At 40.9% G+C, this 16,582-nt stretch overlaps 1 protein-coding gene across 4 annotated transcripts in view; it reads right to left on the bottom strand.

Annotated features, from left to right (window-relative positions):
- The window catches only part of myo6a (myosin VIa), a 158,253-nt gene that overhangs the window by 99,045 nt on the left and 42,626 nt on the right, over positions 1–16,582 (bottom strand). For all 4 annotated transcript variants that reach the window (XM_074684651.1, XM_074684652.1, XM_074684653.1 and 1 more), the window contains exons 10-11: positions 10,569–10,649; positions 1,688–1,868 (exon numbers count right to left, since the gene is read on the bottom strand). In XM_074684651.1, the coding sequence (XP_074540752.1) occupies positions 1,688–1,868; positions 10,569–10,649 (262 nt within the window). The remainder of the gene's footprint in view (positions 1–1,687; positions 1,869–10,568; positions 10,650–16,582) is intronic.

The raw sequence follows: 16,582 nt of genomic DNA, 5'->3' as shown, positions 1-16,582 counted from the left end.
AGCTCCACCCCTGATAGGCCTCCAGAGGGCTGGCCATTTACGCGGTGAAAGGTGAAACACATAAGTATTGTTGCGTTTTAGCCAACCTAAAACTCAAACTTTTGAAAACAGCCTCCAGAGTGAAATTTTTCTGAAACACTGCCAACACCATCGCTGATGTCACACTCCGCTTTGCGCAACAATACAATAATACTGTTGTTATGATCGTCTCAGACTACCATGTTATGCTTGTGCCGCTCAATCTGCTGAATCTGCTGACTGTCTTTCAACAAAATGTGCATCTGTTGTTCCACTTCTGCACTTAGCATTCCCCAATGCACCAGATGATCGGCTCAACTCTTCTTCGGTGGAGATCTCCCAAAAGCAGCTTCGGTATAAGACAGTTATAGCACCACTTACAGGCCTGGCATGCTTACTGCAGTGTTTTCAGTCTCCCAGTGTTTCCATGTAAATGCAGATTTTTTTCACTGCGTTTTATCGTTTTCGCTATTTTTTTAATTTTTTAATCTGTTTGTGGCATAATTTTCATAATTCATAATTTTCCTGACCGTCTGTTTAACAGAGTGTGCTGGTGTGTGCATCTGTGCACGCAAACCCATGTGTTTTGTCTGTCAGCAGCTTTCCTTCTTAAGAATGACTGCTTTTCATTGCTTATCGTCACACTAGCCCCGCCCCCTGCTATTGATGTAGTTCGCTCTGGCCCAGCAAAGAGTTTGTGCTTGCTAAGCACCAGTTTTGAGCACTTGGAGCCAGTTCTTTCTTCTTTTGTGGAAACACAAAGCTTAGTCAGGCACTGGTGTGGAATCAGCACTAGCATAAGCTAGGTCGAAAAGGAGTGTAAGAGACAGCAACTAAAACAAAGTGTTTCAGACAGAGATTAAAATAAGAGATCCTAAAATACCAGGGAAATAAAAATTGTGATTTTCTGGAGCTGTAATTTACGTTAAGATACTATGGGGGCACCAGAGGGACAAAAAAAAGACTGAAAAACCCACTATATCCCCTCTTATAAGTTAAAACATTTCCAAGTTAATCTTAAAGCTAAAAAACATCCCAGTTGAGGCTTTTGTTAATGGTTTGTCAGTGATTATTTAGTGACTCCTGAACATTCATCCATCATTTGTTTATTTGAGGAAATTTTGATAAGTTCCAATATTCTACCAGCCAACAATGTTTTATTGTAGCTCTAATATTTATAAGAAGTAGTTACAGTTACAGAGGAGAACAGCTAAATAAAAACTGGAAGTCTTTTGCGTTTTCTAAACAAAATCTGCATTAATTTGACAATGGTGAGCACGTACATGGATCCTCACAAATGGCTGAAAAAGTTTGCATGCCAAGACAGAAGTTGACGGTAGAACTTTGCAATAAAACACTGGGTGTATGTGCAGAATCTCGTTTTTCAATGGCAGAGAGAATAAAAAAAATGGCATTGCTATTTGCTCTGATTTGCAAGTTCATGCAGTGACAGAAAGGGGGCGCTTTTACAAGATTCAAACCTGATACCTGCTTTCTGAAGTTCACATTTTCAGTAATAGCAATAGTTAATGATTGCTATCTAAGAAGTTTCCTTGTAAACAGATGCTCTGGTGGGAACAGGACCACTGTTTTTTGAAGAGCCTGATCTCAAAGAAACACACTTTTCAGGTGTTTACTCGTGTTTTATATTCATGCCACTGCAGCTCACCTGACGTGCTCCCAGCCTCCTCAAAGTCGATGTTCCCAAGGTGCAGCACGCCAGCCACCACTCTGAACAGGTCCAGTTTCTCCGTGTCATCCAGTCCGATCTTCTTCATGGCCACTGACATCCTGTTGAAGTCTCCATGGTCGTCCAGCAGAGGGTCCTTCAGAGGGCCTGACTTCAAGTGCTGCAAAGAGGAGGAGACAAAGATCTGATTTATGTACCTATAAACTAATGCTTTGTATTTGTATTCTGTCTTTTTCTTTCCTCTAAACCGCCTGTTGATGCTTTGTTAGCAGAGACACACAAGTCATGGTATTCTTGTTTTTCAGCTCATTTATAAATCCTGAAGTCATGAGAGTTAAACAGTCTGCGGCACAGAGAAATCAGAAACAGTGCAGAGAGAAACAGAAGCAGACGTCAGAGTGAACCACTTCAGAATGTCACAGTCTGATGATAGCCGCAGGCCAAACTAGCTGCCAAGCACTCAGCGTCCCCTGTGATCGAATTAAGCAGAAAATGGATTCCCCTGCTTAGTCGGTTCCACTATTTAATCAGGTTCTCATTGGATTTTCATTTGGCCTTTTCATCCAGGCTCATGAAGTCGAATAGAGTAAATCAACAGCAGGAAGGTAACACTGGCTGCAGAGAGAAGCTCAGAGGAATCCTGAAAACACACTGAGAGCATGCAGATCTGATTCAGACCAAAGGGACGGCAGCTTGTTAGTGGTTTGTGTTTGTGTGCAGGATGGAAAAGTGAAGATTAATCTTGGATAAGAGTCCATAGACAACACTAAGAGGCCTGAGATCTGTCCTCTGTCAGGAATAATGAGTTACTTAGAGATAGGAATGAGATTTAAATCAAGAAACAGAGCGATGTTTAACGGGAAGTGGGGAAAGTCTGGAGGTTTGATACCAGAAGGGTTGGATCCTCAGTTCTTAACAGACTCCGAACTGGTTCATGACATGTTAGAGGGGCAGGGCCTCAAACACCAAGGTCTGTTCATAGTTCAGCCCCCAACAGACCTCCAGACAGCCTTCCACCATAAACAAGCTAACGTTAAGCTGATAGGTGATTGGTGTGATTATGGGAATATTTTGTTGTTTATTGCTGAATTTACACACTTATCCGGACAGTGGGTGGCAGTATGAGATAGCATACAAAAGTAACAGGTGAAGCTGCAACACACTAGGAAGAGTGTAAAGCTAGCATCTCCAGTGCAGCGTTTTCAACTTTTTCAGAGGATAAATTGACTAAAATTTGCAAAACATGAGCTGCTCTCTAGTGATCTCTAAGATCACCTGAAAAGTTGTCAGTGTCACAAAAACATGCTGAGAAAAATATAAAACAGCAGGAGCTACAGCTAGCATAAACAGTCAATAAACACTAAGTGCCTTAGTGATGATTTAACAGGTGTTAAAGCTTAAAAAATCACAATAAGTTAGCCAGTCAGAAAGAAGGGGGATTGTAGCCTGGGGAGCTTTAAAGAGACAGCACTTAGGACACCAGTAGGAAAAAATGTGGCTGTGTAGAGCTTTAAAAACAAGAAAAGGACTTTGATGTCAATTCTTAAAAAGACAGGGAGCCAGAGCAGAGGGAGGAAAAATAGTGATTTTTATGAGCTGTGAATCATGTAAAGATACTACAGAAACAAAATAAGACTTAATAAAAAAAAAAACTCTTTAAGAAACTTATGCTTCAGTCATTTTTTTATTTTGAGTATGTTTTTATGTCTATCATCTAGTGGGAAAAAAATCTTTGTCACACCTTTAACACTTAAAAGATTTAGATTGATGTCTGCTGTTTATTTTTGGAAAAACTGTGCATAAAATTTTGACTTACTCCTCTCAATAAAACGGTTTGAACAAAGACTAAACAAAAAGCAGATTAATTCACATTGGCAGGATCTGAAAGAGTGATCTGAAATAAAGACTTTATTCTGTTTGCAACATCACTTTGCATGTTTGTTGAATGCATTTTTGCTTTATGTTACTGACATCCAGACGGTCAGGTCCTAACACTGTTTGCAGAGTAGTCTGAAACAGACTATATGGTAGGTAGTCACAACTAAAAGGTAGGGTCTGCAGGATTTTCCTAACAAATACAATGTCAAATTTTACAGAAATAATTCTGCTCAAGTGTCTCCTATGGGCCTCTATACATGTATGTCAGTGTCTGTGTCTGCCTCAACCTCCTCCTCTGCCTGTATGTTGATGTTTTGGTTGTGTCAGGATGTTTCTTGGCGGAGAGTAAGCGTGGTTACATCAGCCAATCACAGCACACCCAATGCGCAAATAACTTTGCATGTTGATGATAGTGGAGTAAGCTATCCTGGGGAGCAGCTACGATAGTGGATGAAGCACAGAGAAAGAAAAACAACCACTTGCCTAACAAAAATGCCAAACAGATAAAGATTTTTCCTAAACAAGGTTGAAGCTTGGCTTGACTTTCACTCCCTTTCAGGCACTTGGAGAGCTGCACGGTATAAAGAGCGAGGCGAGTTAGCTTTCTACTAACCAGGTATGTGTCAAATACCTGTGATTAGCTTGTGCTAACATGCCAAGTCAGATGCATGGCTCTCAAGTCTCTTCCACATAGAAACGCGATGCTACAGGTGGTTGCTGGGCAAGTGAGTGTGTCCACATAGTCACAGTTGGAGGCAGTGGGTGTGGGCTGCCTCTGGCACTGATCCAAAGAGGAGGGGCTCAGTTTGAATTTGTGTTAACCAGCAAGTAACAAAAAATCCTGCAGACCCTGCTTTTAACATTTTATTAAGCTTTAAAAAAAATGAAATCATTAGAAGAAGTAAAAGAAATGTAAGCACTTTTTACAAATAGCAGAAGCTAAAGGTCGATAGCTGGCAGTCAGGTAAAACTGCAAGATTCAATCTTTAATCAATAAACACAAAAACCTGCTGATGAGTTTTGGAGCTCAAAGACCTCGGGTGTTTCTAATCATCAGAGAGAAGAAACAAAATACTGCTTTCTTTAAGTTGAACTTTGGAAATAAATGTAAAGCTATTGATCTGAGGAGGCAGCTCAGAGAGGCAATAACACACACAGGAGGCTGAGATAATGAACATTAGATCCTGTGATAAAACATTCCCCTACGGAATAACATCCAAGCATGTAGAGACATAAACATGCTGGACTGAGACGCAGGTTTCCCTTTGTCCTCATGGATTTATTCGTACATTACACCCGAACCTGCCCCCCCATTTGAGAGTCGAGCTGAGGCACAAACGGAGCTTTTCTTGCAAATTAGATTTCTTATGACTTTCTGCAGACCCATTCTCTGAAGTAATGAAAAAAGCAGAGGAGGATTTTACAAACCAAACTTTGCTGAGTCCAAACTTATTTCTAATATCCAGCTCTTTGTCTGCCTCCCCGGCACAGAAAAGAGTCGTAGCCCTGCTGAATAAACCTGCAGCGACTCCAACAAAAGAAGCACTTTCAATTTGTTTCTGTGGACCTGCTGTCTGTTTACAGCTTGTTTGTTTGTTTGTTTGTTTACTTTTTTCCAAATGGATTAATTACAAGGTTTCTCTGAATGTCGTCACAGCTGGACGCATTTCCAATTTCACCTTTCGTGATCGCTTCATGAATAAAGAAAGCAGAACTTTGTGAGCCTTTTATTGTATGTTCAAACTTTCAGGTTTGGTTCTTTCTCCTCAAACAAAAAGATTTTCCTCCCTGTTTTATTTCGGGGACAAAAATGTTATCTTTTTTAAATTAAGAATAAAAAACCTTATCAACCAGAGCTAGTTCCAAGAACTTCTCTATAATAGGATTGTATGGTTCCTGCAGCATGTTGTTTGTGTTTCCCTTGTGGTCTGAAGTTAGACAATGGAATTCACGTTTCAAGAAGCAATAAGTAAAAAAACAAAAAAGTTATTTCTACCAATAAGAATAATGTTGAACTGCAGTTGGAAAGTACTTTTCCCAGAACTAGGGATGCTCCGATCCTGATCCTAGTATCAGAAATCAATCTGATCCAGCTCCTGAAAGCTGGATCGGGTATCGGTGGAAAGGGCCAATCAGTGGTGTTGATCCAGGCAACCAGCTCTATGTCTTTTTCTTTTTTACCTGCACTGAATTGTTACCTAATGCACTTTCTTCGTTTTTTGCTGCATTACCAGTCTATAGGGTATAAAAGTTTACAATTGAATAGTAATTTCTATACGTCCCAAAGCACTGTTTTTACCAAACTGCTGGTAACATTTTATAGTTAAAATAAATATCATCTTAAGTAGTTGTGTATACTCACTTTTTGCCTTTTATTCAAAACATTACCAGTCTTTTTCCACAGTAGGGCATCCAGGTTATAATTTAACACTAGTATTGGATTGGTATTGTATCGGTCAACACCCAAAGCCTAGGTATCTGTATCTTAACCAAAAAAGTTTGAACTGTGCATCCCTACCTCGAACAGGAACTTCAAAAGTTTAAGGAGGAAGCTTAAATACCCCAAACGTGTCACACTATCAGGCTCAAAGACCATTGTTTAGGAGTTATTAAACCAAGTAAATCACAGCTGAGTGTCATCTTATTGTGGGTGGAGGGAGAGGGAAATCAAACACTGAGGCTGCTCCACCAGTCAGATATTCCTGAACTTCTGGAAAGTACTACCCCCAAAGGAAGGGCTGTTTTCAGGGATAACGTTATCCCCCAGAACTAAATTTTAGACTCTAGTCCCAACAGCTGAAAGGCTCTAGTTCCAGCAGATAGTTTACAGACAAAGAGGCGACTCAATGTACAGAAAGAAAATGCGGAGAAACTTCTGAGCTAACTCCCACTTCTGACCTCTAATTCCAGGAACTAATCTTTAATGGAACTAAATAGTTCCAGTGGTCGATTGTTGCCTGTCAAGAAACTAAATTTAGAGCCAAGTTCCTGCCGCGTCCTTAAACCTTTAAGCCTCTGCTTTCAGCGCAGATGGATTTTGAGGATTTGAAGAATAAATCTTAAAGTAAGAAAAGTATCTAAAACTTAAAGACTGATACTCTACAGTTTCATCCTGAGTAGAATTGTTGTGAACTTTCAACAAGCCAGTACCAAAGTAAAGCTCTCATCATAGTTTCAGGAAAGTCTTGTCTTTTTGTAAAAAGCGCCAGATAAATGTTTGACTTTGAGGGGTTTTAAGTTTGAGATTTGCTGATTTTCTTCTAAATTGGAGTCATAGACCTGATGGAGGACTTTCATGGCCTGACACTTTGGCTATGTTCAATTCTGATTTTTTTCTTAAATGCAATTTTTTGTTTGGTTTTTCACATTACATTTTTATGGTCTGTCTGTGGACTGGAATGTGAACAACTCATGCTCCTGAATTGACCCGTATGCTCTGATAAACATTAATGATGTCACGCACAGAATGGTGTTCACAGAAACAAACACGTCCCAGGTTTTGGGGGCTTGTTTTTAGAGCATAGCAGCTTATTCTGGGCTTGCTTTGCTGCCTGTATGATCCCCGCCTGTTTCTCCCCCAGCTCTCCACAATGAACATGAACTTGTCATAAGTTTCACTTTCGCTTTTCTTCGAGCGCTCCTCCACTTCTTCCATCTCCACTTTCTCCAGTGTTTGAGTTCCTTGAGCAAGACTTCTGCTACAGAGTCACGTCAAAGTTACATTAAATGCAGCCTGGCTGTTTAGACTGTGGTCGCATTAAAAAAAATAAAAATAACACGACGTATCCCATTCAGTAGCACACGTGAAAGTCTGAATCTGATTCAAAAATGTCAGATTCGATGTGACTCGGACTGTCAAAAAGCAGAACTGTTGTGTGAACATAGCCTTTGCTCATCATTAGAAGCAGTTCAGACCTCTTGCAGGAATTTAAAGGAAATCAGATGACATCCTACCTGAAGCTACTGAAGTGTAAAAACCCAACGACAGAGAAAAGCTAAGAAAGCATGAGCCAACTGGCTTTGGATTTATGTGGCTAATTATGAAGCTTTGTGGTGTTCAGACTCTTTAAAGAAATGAACCTCAGCAGATTATCTGAACAACACAAACCCTCTCAGATATTTCATTAGTTTTGTTGTGTTTGTGGCCTGGAAGTCCTCTCAGTGAGGCTCCTATAATCTGCTGTGTGAGTTCAGATGCTTACATTCAAACGTTTTAATTAGCAGGCTGGCTGAGAGCCTCAGCACAGCAAAAAGACGTCCGCGGCTTTGCATTAATAAGAAAAGCTCATCGTGTGAAATGAGCTCCTTTCTCCGCCTTCAGCCTTTGATTAATTATGCACAAGTATTCCATTACTGTGGGTGTATGTGGCAGCCCGCAGTGCAGCATTATTAATTATTATACACATTAAGAGGAACATGGACACGAGATTGGTGTTCACTCGTCCCCCACTGAGGACACCAGATTAATGGAGAATATTCTTCAGAGACTCATAAATCCAATCATATGGATTCTTAATGAAGTTCATCACTCTCTGTGAAACAGCCGTCACACTGAGTATCTTGTCAGTCCACAGAAAGTGTACTGTAACTGGTCTTTAGGCGTTTAGCCCACACGCTAAACTCTTTGATTCATTTGCTCATCAAGGTTCTGTGTCCATCAACGCGTCAGACACAGATGATGATAAACTTCAGCTCTGAGTAGAAGACCGGAGACAAAAATATCCAGTTTAGGCACATTTCAACCAAAAGTACCAGGAACTTTAAGATCCAGGAACAATTTCTCAAGAAACTAAATTAAGTACTTGTGCTATCAGTATTTTCCGTTAATATTATCACAATGAAAATAATTTGCTACCTTAGTTATTAGTCCATTAATCTCACCTAAAGTGTGAGAATTGTGCTCTTTGTTAGTTTTAGTTCTGTCCCTTTGGTGCTATAATAGTATCTTTACATGATTTATAGCTATTAAAAATCCATATTTTTCTCTCACTGGTGCTTTAGAAAAAAAAAATAGCGTCTCTAATTGTTTTATGTCCTTATTCATTATCTAAAAGCAAAAAGAGGTTAAAATGTTTAATTTCAATGATCAATATGCTCTGACTATGAGTTATAGGTAGTCTGGCATGTCATAAACCAGTCAGAGGATCATCATGCCATGACCTCCCAAATGGTTTTAAATGACCGTGCAAACAATGCCAGTTCCTGAATGTCTTAACGTCAGCATATTTAACCTCATTAGCAATAATGCAATCTACAAACATTCAAAGTGGTGTTGATCTCCTTTTTTTGCATCAAAACTGTTTTAATTGAAATCAATAAATGAAGTCAAAGTTTTGAGCACAGTTTTTCCCAAAACAAAGAGCACAAAATTAAACCAAGCTATAACTTATAAATAATGAAGTGCCTGCAGTTTTTTTTGCCACTAGAGGGTAGAAAAAAAAGCATTCTCATAATCCGCCCCAAAAAATGCTCACACTTGCATTACTGGGATGTTGTCCCGTTTAAAGTTTCTAAAAGGCTATTCTTTCAGGTCTCTGTCAGGCTCCATATTCCAAAAACCCCTCAGAGTGACCAGTCCTCTGGAGCCCTATGGGGGGGCTTTTTAGCTAACTTTTAAGTCTCTTTGTTTGGGATGATCACTGTTGCTCTCCATCTTTTATCCCTCTGGTGTTTGGGTTGTGAGTGACAGATGACTCAGTCTTGAGGGGGACACTTGCATTATAGATAAGTGGGGCCCTATAAAAGTCTAGATCTTAAGTATAAGATGATCCAGTTGCAAGGAAAATAATATGTTTATACTTGAGTCAAAATGATAAATATTTGATCTTATTTTGGGGCTTTCATCTTACTTGAAACAAGTATCTGTTACAAACTGTTGCATGATTTGTTGCATCACATAAAGTGTCACAACACAGAAAAAATATATAAACAAAGACATCACAAAGTGTCTGAAAACACAAACCTATTTCTAATCTAAATTTTGTTTTTGATGTCTTGGCAGGCGGTTTCTAGGTTTTAACATTTTGTTATTTGTTGCTCAAAGTCCATTTTCTCTACCTCTAACATTTAATCTGCATTCATTTATCAGTGTGCTGAAATCTCTCTCAGGAAACTCAGTTTACATTTCCTCTGAGGAGGGAAAACAATTCCCCGCTGCAGTTTTTAGAGCCACAGGAGGATTTAGTGTTTGCAGAGAGCGCGAGGATTATATAGAGCCACCACGGCAAACATAGAGAGGAATATTCAAAATCACACCCAATAAAAACCGACCTGCAGAGGAGGAAGTGAGCAAACAGCAGGAGGAGGAGGAGGAGTAGAAAGAGGAGGACAAAGAGTATCAGGGTGATGAACAGATACAGTGAGGAGTGAGATAACAGGGGAGGTGAAAGAGGCTAAATCAAAACTGTCCCGCACACCCAGAGGAGAGCTGAGAGCTGAAAACAGGAGCAGGAGGCAGTAAATCGAAGAGAAATCTGCTGAGTCAGGCATGAGGAACACTAATGGAGTCTGCAGAGTGAGTTTCCTCAGCACCACGGGGCGATAAGGACTCTGATTTTTACTTTTCATGAGTTTGTAAGTAAGATTGAGACCTAAACACAATGCAGCTGTAATAAAATTATGATGATAATCCTCAGTGGATGTAGAAAATAACACTTTAAACTTCATTAGCTGTTTTCTTAAGAGAAAAGGGAGATTTTAACATTAAAAGAGCATTAAAATCAAAAACACTGGAGAATTATTCACAGACTTCTGGCTGCAGACCTCTTCGGACCACAGGCAGATTTTACTGATGCATGAAAATTCGGAAATTACATCCCTTTTCTCAATCTGTCAGCTTTCTTTATCCACACTGTTTCAGAGAGAAACAGGACTTTAAAATTATTTTAAAGAAACACATACAAAATAGGCTCAAATGTTAAACTCTCCATCAGTGGTTTGATACAGATCATGGAAATATATGAAAATAAGAGTCAAACTTTACCTCTGGGCTTTTCCGGTTCTGCATGATGTTTTTGTCCGTGTCTTTGGTGGCAAAGAAGCGAGTGCATCCTCTGTTCAGGTACTGAAACACAACAAAAACAACCAAGAATAAACACAAGGTCTCATTTAGCTGAAAAAAAGGGAAGTAAACTACACATCAAGACTCCACGACCTGTCAGAATAAAAGCCGCCAAGAGGACATTCTAGGGCACATTTTTACTCCCAAGAGGGCACCCAAAACATACTTTGGCTCCCAAAAGGGTACATAAGAACACATTTTGACCCCCGACAGAGCACTTTAGGACACATTTTGGCTCCCAGAACAGCACATAAGGGCAAATTTTGACTCCCAAAAGAGCACTTAAGAGCACATTTGCCTCCTGAGAGGGCACTTAAGGACACATTTTGGCCCCCGAGAGGACACTCAGTTACACGTTTTGGCCCCAAAGCAGCACATAAGGGCACATGTTGACTCAAGAGAGAGCACTTATGGACACATTTGGCTCCTAAGAGGACACTTTACGACAGATTTTGGCTGCTGAGAGGGCTCATTATGACACATTTGACTACCGGGAGGGCTTTTTAAGGGCGCAGTCACACTGGCCATCCAAACCGTGCCGTGCTTTAGCAGCGCTGTTTCTCAGCTGAAGAGCACGGCCAGCAGTCAAACTACCCCTGTATGATCCAGACTCTAGCAGGTATAACACACGGCCCGCCTCTGTCATCATAAAGCGTCTGTTTACATGAGGTGCGATTTCATCAGAGTCAGCACAATGAGACACAGAGAGCACTGCTACAACTTTAGAGACTTTTAGACTTAGGGTAAGTCATTTTCGCCCAACACAGCCCTCTAACAACCCCACTTTGTTCAAAATGACTGTCGAAAGATGCGCTCGCTGTGATCACACATCATGGATTGCACTTCATGGATCGCACACGCTGTCCGCGTGCTCATGCATGCAAAAGCCCACCCCTCCGAAGCGTGCCAAAGCAGAGAAGTGAATCGTGTTCAAGCATGGCACGGTTGCGGTCACACTGGCCATTCCAAACGTGCTTTAGGGCTGAAGCGTGCTTAAGCATGGCACAGTTTGCCAGTGTGACCACGTCCTAAGACACATTTTGGCTCCAAAGAGGGCAGTTTAGGGCACACTTTGGCTCTGGGGTTGCTCTCGGACCCATTTTGTACCCCAAGATGGCAATTTGCTAAGTGTGACTGGCTCCAAAGAGGACACCTACTAAGCCATGTGGCTCTTAAAATGGCCCTTCAGGACACATTTTGACACCTCAGAGAGCATTTTAGCATGTGTTTTGGCTCCCAAAAGGACGGTGATTCTAGCATGTGTTTTGGTTACCAAGAGGGCGCTTTAGCAAATGTTATTCAACAACAGGGCCACTAGGGGCACTAGGGGCAGTGCTCCCCCTTTGCACACCACTAGTATGGGGTTTAGTGGCCTTAGAGGACAACTGTGTCCGAGTCAAACACTCAGATTCACTGAGAAAGTCTTTACTGGTTTTCTTTTCTTAATGTTTGTGTTTCTGTCGTGATGAGCTTAACTTTGTGTTCCTGTTGCTCTCCATTGTTTAGAATTCATCTCAATAACTTAATTTGCATTTGCACAAAAAGCCATCCTCTCCCTCTGTGTTTGATTCTTTACGAGTTTTAATGTGTTTCCACCATCTGTCCTCCCTCTGCTGCGCGTACACAAACAACAACTGCACCCCAAACCTCCCGGGCGGCTCTAAACGGGAGGAAACAGAGGGGATGGGGGCTCATCTGGTTTGGGGGACAGGGAGTCCTTCGAATCGAGCAGGTGGACGTAAACAAAAAGTTCTCATTACAGGAGGAGCCACAGGGAGGCTTTTACGTTCATTCAGCTCTCTGCTAGCTCTGATGGGACACATTTTTGTTCTTCTCCTCTGCAAATGCTTGTTCAATCAAACTCAAACAACAAAACACCTCCAGGGCCCCAACAGCAGCACAACATCTCCTGTGTTTACTCCAGGATAAATCTGTTTACTCTCATCCTTCATCAAACCTCAGAGAGGAATTTTCTCTTTAACTCCGCCACATTCCTCCAAACTCAGACGTTTCATTTAAGATAAGCTTGCTCCTCTAGCGTGTTCTTTACACGTAACCTGGGCTTTTATTACAGCAGCCCTCACTGAATCTCTTTCTTCTACCTACCTGCAGGAAAACTGTGGATATATGGAGCCATTAGCAGCTGCTGGAGCTGCTGTGGGGGAGGAATAAGTTACTGGGGGGGACGGATGACACGGGTGAGGGTAGGACGCCGAGTCTGATGATAAAAAAAAAAGATGAAGAAAGAGAGCCTGAAAACGTCTGTTTCCTCTAACAGAGAAGAAAAATATGAACAGGACGTGGAGGAAGACAAGGAGGAAGAAGATGAGGTGTGTTTAAGATCTGGGTTCAGCCAGTGGTGGAACTTAATGCTGGTTTCAAAGACTTTTTCTTTTTCCTTTCATCTACAACAGATGGAATTTGCATGAATATCCATGCATTAACATGAAAGTTAAAGAAGCACTAGGTGATTTTTCAAGAGTTGGAACTTTCCCCAGGAACCTTTTGAGGAACTCTTTTCATTTCAACAGCAAGAAATAGAGCCTACATTTAGTTTCTTGGTTGTTGATCCCCCCAATAAAGATCATGCTCATGGGGTAGAACTCTCCAAAAGTTCCAGGAACTTTGGTGTGCAGGGCCTGCATTGCTGAATATGTCTGATTGATTAAAACATTTGCTTTGCAATCAGCCAAAAGTTTCTTCATCTCTCTCAAAACAGCTATTAATGCTTTAAAGTAAATACATTATCAAGCATGCATTTCTAATCACTTTTACTTACTCTGAATTTTTTAAATTGAAATAAAATTTTAAAGATGCAAAAGAGATTTTGTTTCGTTTATCCTTGTTTAGATCCTGCCCAAAAGTCCAGGAACCTGGCAGAGTCTGGCTCGCTATGCTAAATGTTTCCAGTTGCTGGAAACATTTACTTTACAAACAGCCAGAAGTTTTTCAAACTCTCCAGAAACTACCTTTAGTGTTTTACTATGGCACAGGTTCATGAATAATCACGTGTTTTTTAACCACTTTCTCTTCCTTAAAAACTATAAATTTGGTCCGGACTACACCAAAATTAAAATTCAACATCAAAAGGTGCTTTTTGAAAGCAGGGACTTTCTCCAGGAACCTTTTAACAAACTCTGTGCATTCAAATAGAAGAAGCAAGGTTCTAAATTTTGGTTTCATGGTAGCTAATCTCCCCTCTGAAAACCTCCTTCTTGATTTGGTGGTACTTTCTAAAGACACTGGAACTTTTGAGGCATGCATCACTAAATTTTTCCGTTTAGAGGAACATTTCTTCTACAATGGTCAGAAGTTCTTCAAATCTTTAGAATCTACAACTAATTCTTCAGCCATTCACCACAGCAGTTACCAGGGTCTAAATTAAGTTCCTAGGTTACTTCTATTGCCACTCCATAAGTCACCTGCTTTAGTGGAAACACAGGCAACAGCGGGAACTGTTGGAACTAATAGCACCTGACGTCCTAAACAGATCTATAACACCCAGCACAGGTAGAAAACCACCTGGTGGAGAGAGTGGGTTGCATCTGAAAATGATCTATGATGCATGGTAGCCTGAGAAATGCAGAACTCTCTTCTTAGAAAAGTTCGTTTCTGCAGATTAAAGAGCTGAAGTTGATCCAGCTACAGATCGACCCCACTCTCATTTGAGCAGATCGCAGCAGCCGTTATCTGCAGCAATACAGTCATTACTGTACAGTCTGTTTGCGACTGGAGGTGAGCGCTTCATTCTGAAAAGGAAACAAACAGGAGCCTTTAATCGTCCTTTTGTGCTCCGCTCTACGGATAATAAACACAGTCACAGCCAGAGGGGCAGCAGCTTTAATGAAAGCACACTGCAACACACGGCCGGGCTCAGGGACAGCTCAGTGCTGCCCTCTGCTGGATGTAGGGAGCAGTCTGCATGTGCTGCTGTCCTTTGTTTTGGTATAAAAGTCAACTTGGAAGAGATTTTTCTTTCTGCCTTTTACTCTCTGATCTTGCTGAGTGTTTGTAAAGAAAATTAAAGAGCTTATTGCAGGTTAAAGACTAAGAAGTTATATTCTGAAAATGATAAACCACAGGGTCTCCAGAAGACATTTTAGGATGTTTATTTTGACTTCTGCATCAAAAACTGTCATTTGAACATGAGAAAATTTGTATTCCTATCCATATGATGTTCCTCAGGCTTCTAATTATTAGCCTGTTAGGTAGGATGGGGAGCAAGAACAGGGCAGAATTAAGAGGAATGACGGCCGTGGGAGAGCAGTAGAGTTGTGGTGTGAGGAGAGCCAGAGGAGAATGGGGCAGGTGCTTGGATGAGTAACCGCTGTTAGCTAGTGATATATAGCCTAATGCTGTATTCACATCAGTGTGTTTACATTTTGAAGTCAGATACACTGAGAGCTAATTATAAAGCAGTGCACTTGCTGTTTTAACAGAGCCCATGGAGACAAAGACAGAGAATCTACAAGAGATCTATCCATTAATCTAAAGTCAGAAAAAACAGTAAAGACTTTGGCTACGGTACCTAGCTCATGTTTTCATTGGGCTGAATCTCTGATTAATTCATCTCTGATGAGCTGGGCTAGGTGCTGCTGCTGCAGTTGTCCGTATGGACAGGTCTGCATCATAGACTGTATTAAACATGGACATAGCCTCCCCAACATCACCTGTCTGTTTCTGGAACGGAAAATGGAGCAAATCTGGAATCGCAGCCATATTGGAAGTAGCAAGGGCTTCCCATACAGCTCAAGGGTGCCTGTCAGTCACGCGACCTAAGCTGTGGCTCAAATTGGGCGAGCTTGTGATCTTAATATCCTCTGAACCGCAGAGTTATAAAAAATTCACCCCCCCCTACAGTGTGTGACAAAAGTAAAATAAGCAATTCAGACAGGAGACGTTTTTTTGAACCAGGCTGTAAATAGGCTAGTTTCCGCTCTGAAAACGGCTTTTTTTGGCTTGGTGTGCATATGACTTCCGGTACTTACGGAGACAGCCTTAAGCAGACACTCAAGAAACAGTAGATTTAAGCACTTCCGCGTTGTCTCATATTCTTAGACCGCAGGTTGTGGCTTGGTTGGCATCCATGAACCCATTCTGAACATCATATCACCAGGCATGTTGGAGCCCAAAATGTAACAAGTACCCGACATGTAATACCTGACCCAAAATGCAAAAACTGACCCAAAATGTAATCCAAAAAAATATAACAAAGCCTGACATGTAATAACAGGTTGATAGTGTAACAAAAGTCTAAGCTTGATGCCCTGTTTAGCTAGTATTTCTGCATCCAGCGTAAACACAATATTGAACTATCTTAATGAATCAAATTAAACAACAAACAGGAAGAAAGAATAAACATGACCCAAAGTGCCCACTCTCACTCACTACCACCCATTATTCACATTGAATAAAAGTCAGAGAGCGTGACTCCAGTTTGCTACGTCATATGACACCATGTTGATAAAAAATGAGCGCTTTAAACAGCCATACTGAAAACAGCCACTTCTTCCTCGAAATTAGTTTGTAAATTCATTCACTGACTTATTCTACAGACATTATTAGACAATGTCAGTGATATTCAAAAAAATTTACCTCCCTCTCTAAAGACCCTTTCCTTCTCAGTTAGCCTTGACTGCATTAAAGCAATCACTTTTAACAAAATGTGTTTTTCTTATCTATTCAAAAAGAGGGTTTCTGCTTTTTTAGTCTTTGCTCCTAAGCTCTGGTTTTTCTGTAATATCTTTCAGAGCTCAAGAAAAAAAAAAACAATTTTCTCTCTGTGGTGTTTTAGCTGCTGTCTCTTTAAGGCTCCCTGCTCCACAAACCCCCTTCCCTCTTATTGGCCAGCCCTCTGGAGGCCTGTCAGGAGCAGAGCCTGTTTTTTGGGACAGTGGAATACCCCCTCTTCAACTGTATTTAAGACAAAGCACATC

This window comes from Halichoeres trimaculatus, unplaced genomic scaffold, assembly GCF_033239565.1.
Source record: "Halichoeres trimaculatus isolate MK-OKI-2021-1 unplaced genomic scaffold, fHalTri1.1 fHalTri1_scaffold_13, whole genome shotgun sequence".
Lineage (NCBI taxonomy): Eukaryota > Metazoa > Chordata > Actinopteri > Labriformes > Labridae > Halichoeres > Halichoeres trimaculatus.
The sequence above is the reverse complement of the archived record's forward strand: the minus strand, read 5'-3'. Positions and strand labels throughout refer to the sequence as shown.